Source organism: the organism of the source record quoted next, unplaced genomic scaffold (assembly GCF_019419815.1).
Source record: "Pyrus x bretschneideri cultivar Hongxiangsu unplaced genomic scaffold, Pyrus_bretschneideri_v1 Contig17, whole genome shotgun sequence".
NCBI classification, from domain to species: Eukaryota; Viridiplantae; Streptophyta; class Magnoliopsida; order Rosales; family Rosaceae; genus Pyrus; species Pyrus x bretschneideri.
Genome location: NW_025999468.1, coordinates 3,150,490 through 3,159,637, shown reverse-complemented (window position 1 = coordinate 3,159,637; position 9,148 = coordinate 3,150,490). Strand labels below are relative to the sequence as shown.

The window sequence follows — 9,148 nt, the reverse complement described above, 5'->3', positions numbered from 1 at the left end:
TTATAAGACCAAAAGCACATTTAAGCTTTTATTGCCAAACGTAGCCATAAACGTTTTATTGCCAGGAAACACTTTGGCTCTTCCAAAAACAATCCCAAACATCCCAATATTGATTGGTTAACTTTTGTTTTATAACGTCTTGTTAGAAGCATATAGGAAAGACTCTTTAAAATTCAAGCGCTTACATATTCATTTGGCCAACAGTTTATTTGAAAATTATAAATGAGATATAGATGCTTTTTAGAACGCACTAAGGTTATGTTTGAGTGAGAGATTTAAAAATATACAACAAAATATTAGATAAATTAGATAAAAAAAAATGCAGTTCTTGAGCATTCAAAAGACACGTAAGAGAGATGTACAAATAACTACTTAAAATGAGTTAATTACAAATCATCGTGCGTGTCTTGTGTTGATTATATAGTTCATTTCTAATCTCCTTTATGGTTGGATTTGGTACTGCGAAATTTTTTTATGGGAAGTCATTTTCCATCTCCCTCAATCAAACATGACCTAAAAGAATTTGGTATAATCCCAAAAGGCACCAAGAAGCTTATAGTTATCTAAAATGGGATTATCCATATCGCGTAGGTGCTTGCTTACACACTATTCGAATTCCAATCAACTAGTTAAGGACGAGGCCACTGGCATTGCAAATGGACCAACCGGGTCAACCTAGATGGCTTTCCTATCTTGCTTGTGATTTTCTCGTATAATCGGTGATACCACGTAACAACTATTTAACAAATGATGTATGTATTATTTACATACATGTCAATCATCTGTGTCATCTGTGGTGCTACTCGAACAACATATTAATTGTATGACAGTTTCTCTCCTGATTCCTGCCCATGGGTTCACTAAACAGTGACATCCTCAGGGGATCAAATGGCCTTCAAATAGATCCTAGCATATCAGAATTTTCAAGGGCCGTTCGATGAGTTTGATCAGACAGATTTGCCAACTCGAGGAACACAGGCCTTTTTAGATGCATGATTTGTAAGAGACAGGGAGGGAGGGAATCTTCAAATCAATACTCCTCTAGAATTCTTTTTAAATATATTTCCCTACCTCTACTTCTTCTTTAGGATCTTTCTGATACGGGCGATGGGTAACGTGCCGCATGGACGAGAAATCTTTTGTGTCGTCCAGATATATCTACTTGTATATACACCCTTTGATTTACTCTTCCATTCAATAAATATATACATGATAGCAAAACTTTTACTATATTACGATCTGTGACATGTATCGTAGCAATTAATAATTATAATGTAAAATCTAACGAATAAGAATTAACCAATCGGAAATTCCAATACATCTAACGAATAAAAATCGAACAACCAGAAATTCCGATGCAGTCCCCTACATTATAGAGAAGGAAAATCCACAACCCTCTTAAAAGCTAAAGTGAGTGGTGTGGTCATCTTCCATCAAATTGACCCTCGAAAGATGAATAAGTGTCAGCCTTCAGTTTTCTTCAGCTGGTCAAAAGATCCATGGAAAGAAATTTGAGTTTCTTTTTTGAAAATTTTTCATGGTGGAACCCGATTTGGTCATGAATCGTGATCATTAAATCTATAAGCAATATTAATTAATTTATATTATGAAGAGAAGCATGGGTTAAAGAAACCTACAAATTAAAGGTAGGAAGCTTTTAAGCATTTTTCAAGTGTTTAAGCTTGAGAAATCTCAATAATTCATTGTCCACTATTTCACAAACTAATAAAAAGTTTTTGCCAAATAAGTGTCCAACTTTAGAAAAGCATGATTATAAATGTAATTAAAGAATTCAGAAGAAGCATGCATTAAATAAACATTATAAAAAAAAGAAGTTTCAGGTTGAGCAAAAAGAAGCTCAACTTTCTTTTGGTATAATTTAAAAAAAAAAGAAATTAAAATGGGAGGTGATTTTCACATTATTTTTTACTATCCTTATTTAATTTTTATTGTCAGATTCAATAAATTATACATAATCAACGGACATAATTAAACAAAGGTGTGTGATAAAAAAGGTGTGCGCTTTAAAATTAACAAGTTTATTAACTTATTATGCACTATTACTTGTGGATAGGCCTGACAATTTCTTGCCTCACCCGTTAATCCAACACAAAATGAAACGAAAATAATAGGTTCTGGATCAACTTGTTAACGAATCGGGTCGTTATCCGGTCTTCCGTTAAGGACTCGTTAAGATAATGGTATGAAACGTAAACGATTTGACCCATTTACCAGGTCTAGATATTAGGCATGACAATATTTTGCATGACCCGTTAACCAGTTCTGGGTCAACTAGTTAACAAGTCGAGCCGTTATCGAGTCACTATTAAGAACCCATTAAGATAATGGATTTGACACGACTCAATATGCTAAGATAACGGATATGACACAAAAAAAGAGACAAACAAGACAAACATGATCCGTTGCCAAAGTCTACTTGTAAATATCAAACGAAAATTTGTTAGCCAATTATGAAAACAGTGCAACTTTTTGATCCACTAACAAAAGCAATTTCTATCTTTGCATGTGACAAAGTGTCACACTTCGAACTCCTACTACACGACTGCGGCCCGAAGGAAGGGTGGTAGTGTTCAATGATGGCCACCACATCTAAACCTCGACAAACCTTCGTGAGGAGACAATAGAAAAGTTGAAACTCTCTCACAGTTTCCGTCGCTGCGCATGCTCGCCTTATCCTACAAATTTGCTACATAAGACAGCTTACAGTTCCGGTAATTCCAATGACAGCGACAATTTACCCTACACTTAAGCTCGAACCTACTCTTTCCCCTTCAGCCTCCTTATCTGAAAAACAAGGGTCTACCAACCATTCAGAACTTAGATACCCTTCCTACATCCCATCCCACGATCGCCCTTTTAATTTTCATATAACAGGAACAAAAAGTTGAGCTGGGGCTTAAACTGATCCAGAATTTACATGTAGTGCTTTGAATAAGGCGCTAGACGAAAGAATATCAGGAGAGGAAACATGAACTTTAGCTACGACTGGGAGATATAGGGAATACTACGACCCTAGCACAAAAGGGTTTATCTGAAGAACATAAACTCAGCTGTTTCTTCCAATAATATTCATTATTACAAGGAAAGATTGCAAATGTTCGGGTGGTTGTTTTGACACTGCCTGCCTGCCAAAGCAATGCCATTATATCACAGATTTTGACATCACTTTCCATATTGACCCGTAACAAATGTATTTCACTAAAAAAAGTGGTATACTAGAGCACAGTATTGCAGTGCAAAAAGATTCAATTGCATGTGGATTTCCAATCGTACGTGACAACTGACAAGCTATGCACCGTGTGCCAAACATTTATGTTGGTTGCCAATATAAGGAGAACAATAATGAACTAACAGGGCAAGTAATTATGTAGTATACAATACCCTGAATGATGGAACTTCACGATGAAGATGCTGAAAGTACTTGTCAGGGCGCCAACCGCTCAATTTTCCACACTTGTTGTCCATTGATCTCTTCAGGAGAATATCGTAACCTATCAAGAAAAAATACGTTGTGACGTTTGAGCAAAATATGTTATGTTCCTTTCAGTTGCACATCCATATAGTTAACTCTTATTCCATCACATCATTGTTCAAAACACAACTAAGAAAAATTCTTTTATTAACAGACTCAAAAACCAATAGTTGCTAGTACCAAGTCAATCCGTCAACCAAACTTATATCTGAGCTAAAGTTCATATCCAAGCCAGTGGAAGGAAAATAGTACAGATTTCTAAACAGTTATACGTGTCCAGGATCCAGAACCAATTTTTTTTTAATTTTTCCTTTTTCAGCCCATATCTGCTCCATGCATTTGTTACAGGCTATCTGTCGACACTCAAGCAAAAGAAATGGAAGAACGAGCCATCATAAAGGGGATAGAAACCACCTGTCATGCAAACGAGATTTTTGGCCTTGCCAAAATTCAAACATCTCTGGCTTAAGTCTGTATCCTCCCCAGTTTTTAGGTTTTGGAATTAAACTTCTGCACCAAGAAAAAACAAGCGGAATCTAATTTCAGAGTACATAAATAGAATGCAAGTTAGTTTCCAATCTATTTTAAGGTTGTTCGGAGAAGACTGTAAACTTATTGCAAACAGCTGCACCTATGATCCATGCGGCATATAAGATGGTTATAGGGATTGGGGCAAGGACAATTATCTGTGAATATTTGCATAAAGCTCTTAGATATCCATATTACTTACCCATCAGAGAACTTTTCTTCTAGTTCTTTGTATTGGTCATACAGAACATGCCTTCCGGGAACAACAGTGCTCTGGGTAAGAATATACCAATTATTTAAATTCCTTAGAGAAAATTTATACTATCGGTAAAATAGAGAAAGAAAATGGAATAGTAGCACAAATGATAATCAAACTGTAAATTTTTCACCTTTTACTTCCCATAAATTGCATAACCTTTTTCTACCTTTCAAGTGATTTTACAATTTAGTCTAGCTCGCAGTTTAAGATTCCACCAAACAACTAATCTACCACTGGCCATACAGTTACACTAATTTGGGTTGATAATATAGGTAAATTTATATTGGAAAATGGAAAGCAACCTACAGAAGAGTCTCAGTGAAAGAAGTTACTTATCAAAAAATTATTTCCTCACACCCCTTTTCTCCTTATGCACACCCATGTTTATTTTTGTCCCTTGACTCACCCTTAATCTATTCAATCCAAAGACCAGAAATATACAGGGTATGCAGGGGGTGACAATAGGTGCAAGGAAATTACTTCCCATATTATCAGTTTAAACTTTATTACATATAACTTCCACTGATTCTGGAGGAAAATTTGCGAGCCTTCAAAATCTATACAAAATTTATGCGGCAATCGAGAAAGAACGTGTGTCCTATCAAGGGTAGTGAATTCATTAAATATAAGAGAAGATAGAGGTGAAACAAACCTGCTTGCTAACTATTGCTCCAATCTGACTGCCTCGAGGACGGCTATGGAAGTATTGATCAGATTCCTCATCAGAAACTTTCTGCACAGACCCTTCTACTCTTACCTATAAACCAAAGATGATGTTATGAGACGATCTTCATACATGAAGATCATCAAAACAGAAGCCCCCATCCAGTTTTTCTGATGTCAGAAGCTAAAATATTTATTAGGAAGCCACCAAGTACAAACCAATGTACGGCCAAAAAAAAGTAGGTTAACCTAGGCACACAAGCACTATAGGCTAATTCTAAAAGCATTAGCCTCAAAGTGAAAAAAAAAAAAAAAATTTACCTGCCGATTAAGACTATCCCAGTAGAAAAGAAGAGATGCATGAGGATTTTCAGACAATTCATGTGCCTTTCGACTTTCATAGTTTGTGTACCTGTACAAATTAATACCATTGAATTGAGAATATTATAAGCATTTTCATTAATAACATCATATCTTCCTTGTTGATATGTGTACAGCCTCAATAATAACAGTCGGATACTAACCAGACAAAACCGTTCTTATCAAATCCTTTGAGCAATACCATTCGTGACGAGCTGTAGAAGAAACTAATTTATGTTGAGTAAACTATTAACAGGTTATAATACATGTATGAGAAAAATCATTTTAATATCCAAAAAGAAAAATGCAAAGAACGAAACTTAAGAACCTATGATGAAAGCAATAAAATAGCCATGTCCAACATGTAATAACATATGAAACATAAGTTACTGTTGATAAAAGATACATAGTAAGTTAGTAACAAAGGAAACAGATATCACATTTTTCCGTTCTTGGCAGCCGTTGACAATGCCATAGCATTTGGTTCCCTCAAACCAGCAGCCACTACATCGTCGAACCATTTGCGGAACTGTAAAATAATTAAAGGCTTACTGTAAAAAATGAGGGACACCTTTTCCAACTAAATTTGACATAATTGAAACCAGCTAGACTTGGACATTGAATCTGTACCTGATCAAAGGGGTCAGCCTCCACCTGTTCCTCAAGAAACTCAGGAGAAATATAGTTCTCTCTTAGAGCTGATATATCAACTTGTGGAGGCCTTCCAATACGGACACACATAGAAGTGCCTGGATATGGTGGAAGGCGAAGCTTATATTTATCGGCAATAGATGGTGGGACAAATCTACCACCCAGAAAATGGTGTGGACCAAAAAATTTCTTCGCACACAACTTTGGAGCAGTCAGAGAAACCTGGAAAGTAGCAAGTTTGCATCAACAGGATGGCTTATTGTATATAAAGAAATACACATGTACATATAAATAGATGTAAATTTAAAAAACCAATCACAAAGCGCAATTATTTGTAGCCAAGACTACATTGAGAGTTATTACAACATACCAACATGTCAGGCTTAATGCCTTCAACACCACCATCCCCTTCGACATGCCACCCAGATGGAATATCTATGGAAACAATGACAGACGACTTTTCGCAAGTTTGGTCATATTTATTTACACAAACAAGCTTTTGGATCAGGTTATCAAAAGGAGGCCTTGGGGAACCTGAAGTATTACAAAAGTATTGCAGTTAGATATATCATATAACCCAACGAAAAATAAACCACAATCATCAACAAGTTAAGAAACTCTAATCAGGATGATAATTATTAAGTGGTTTGATGTCAGGGTCCTGCACATATAAAAAGGAGAAAAGACTGATAAATCAATTGTTGGGTTAAGATTTTGTTGAAGGCCTATAACTTATCTGAGAAAATTGAGCAGTCAGATTTAATCCTAACATTTTCAGAAATTTTAATGGACCCCATCATGAATACCACAACTAACTTTTGCACTGAATTCTTATAAAGTTGTCATAATTGTGGCAACATGTGATTTGAACATGAATGAACTAAAGAAGTGGGAATTGACTATGACCAATAAATTCATAGAAAAGACCTAGTCTTTTCTTCTGTTTTGTTCTTGGTCGGAGAAAAGTACTTATGTTTGATTCCAATATAATGATCCAATAGCAACATAACTGAGATGCCATCAAGCTGAACGGCCATAGAATAGTATAGTTTATCCTACCGGATGAGGTCTGTTAAGTCTTCCTATCCAGTTGAGCAAATTTGATGTTGACACTTTATGAGAGAAATAACAACCCAGACATTCCTTTGACAGACAGCAGAGCAAAGTTATCTTAGGTGCCACTATTCATATGTTTAGAATGTTTAGGATGTAAATTATTTCCGACTTACCATGTCAGTTTCTTATACTTGGGACAACAATTGAAGGAGAATCAGAATGATTGTGTCAACAAATTTGTATTGGCATGCTTTCTAATTACAGAAAAATCGATTTGCCCAGAACGAAATAAGTAATAATTACCATGGAATGAGAAACCAAACATTGCATCTACAATAATGTCAAAGTCCTTTGACAAGTCCAATGGCAGATCTTCCACTGAGATGAAAGGGACTGAGAGTGATTCCAGCTGCAAAATTATGCCATCATATAAGAACATCTTCCAAAATAATGATTATGAGACAAATCCAACAGCCCCCATATATATGTATGTATAATATAACCCCGCATTCAAGAGTTTTCAACTTTAAGTTGTATTCCATACTTGTGTAACAAGACCAGCATAAAGAGGCTTGGCAGTACGCCTTGGATAACAAACAGACGGCTTATATCCAAAGTGATGCAGGTGACGAGCAGCCACAAGACCATCACCACCGTTGTTTCCAGGGCCACAAATTGCGAGGACACGGTTATACTCACTCGGTTTATAGACCTGTCAAATAAAATATATAGAAACAAATATAAACCATCATGTAACCCGACTGCAGTTCCTCAGCACTCCACTAAATGAACATTTTTAACACCTAGAAGCATCACGAAATAGTCAATGAAATAAAAAAAAACAAGTGGGATACTTATATCCGAAAAAAAATGAGTTCAATTCAATTGGTAGTACATGTGCATGATCATCGTCAAGAACAGCAACAATCAAAAAATTGTAATAAACAAGAAGACAAGTGGGATGCGAATATCCGAAACCCGAAAACAATTAGTTCATTCAATTGGTCACACAATACATAGCAAACTGTAAAGAAAGAGAAAAGCATTTACCTCTGCAATGGAAGTGGCGACGCTCAAACCAGCCAATTCCTACAAAATTGAACAAAAACCCAGAAATGAGATCGTCAACAATTCACTATTAACCGAACCCATCGTACAAAAATTACGAAAAAAAAAAGGAAAAAGAAGAGTGGCTGACCATTAACTGGTCGACGCTGAAGCCGAGAGGACCCATGAGAACCTCATCGATCTCAGCAGCTTCACGCTGCGTCAGGTACGATATATCCTCCGGATTCTGCATGCTGGGTGCTGCGATTACTGACCCAACTCCCGCTGCACCGCTGGGGTTCGAACAAAACGCACGAATTGCAGGGCTCCGAACTGGTTGAAGAAATGCCTGGAAATTTAACGATACAACATATAAATTCACTGAATTTCTGGTTGGAGAGAGACAGAGAGAGTTAGAAGCTTACAGAGGTAGAGAGACTGGAGGGAGGGATGTGGAAAGAGGTGTAAGCGTTGGAAATGGTGGGTTTGGGAATGGGATTAGAAGAGAGTGATTGGGTCAGGATGAGGAGACGTGTCATTTTTCTGGTTTTTCGTGCCAATGACCACATTGGTCTGCGACTGCGAGCAGAGCTTGCTTTCTTTGCATCACAGATTCGCCTCTTCTTCTTCTTCTTCTTCTTCTTCGAGTTGTGTGTGAGGTTGTGACGATTGGCAAAGATCGGGTAGCAGGCAAAGTTCACATTAGTGTCAACCGAACGTGACACAGTGAAGAACTACTGTCGCTAATGATACACTTCCAGTAAAAAAAAAAACACTAGATAAACTATGTGCCAAGCATTTATCAGACTAGTAGTGCATTTTTTAGAGACGGGCCGAATGTCCTTTTTCAACAGCACCAATATCATCATCAACTTGTCAATCATCAGATGCACAATACTTCAGGTATGAAGTTTTATCATAAAATGTCTCACTGTTCGTTAAAGTGGAATTAGGATATTTAAACTATTACTTATCTTTTTATTACAACCGATGTGAGATTCAACATGTGGTACATCCACAACTTCCGAGGTTTAGTGTTTGTGAGCATAAAATTTTCAGGTTGGTTGGATTTCGGTCATCCGTCGCTAAAG

General features: G+C 36.6%; 1 protein-coding gene across 1 annotated transcript; it reads right to left on the bottom strand.

The window, feature by feature from the left end:
- Positions 1-3,249: 3,249 nt before the first annotated feature.
- On the bottom strand, positions 3,250-8,686 carry LOC125475940 (pyridoxine/pyridoxamine 5'-phosphate oxidase 1, chloroplastic-like). Its single transcript, XM_048581413.1, has 14 exons — positions 8,483-8,686; positions 8,209-8,406; positions 8,061-8,099; positions 7,555-7,722; positions 7,314-7,419; positions 6,325-6,488; positions 5,934-6,176; positions 5,744-5,832; positions 5,468-5,518; positions 5,265-5,355; positions 4,933-5,037; positions 4,224-4,294; positions 3,908-4,003; positions 3,250-3,512 (listed from the first exon to the last, which is right to left on the bottom strand). Exons 1-14 carry the CDS (start codon positions 8,624-8,626, stop codon positions 3,446-3,448), a joined length of 1,632 nt encoding a protein of 543 aa, XP_048437370.1. The 5' UTR covers positions 8,627-8,686; the 3' UTR covers positions 3,250-3,445.
- Positions 8,687-9,148: the final 462 nt, after the last annotated feature.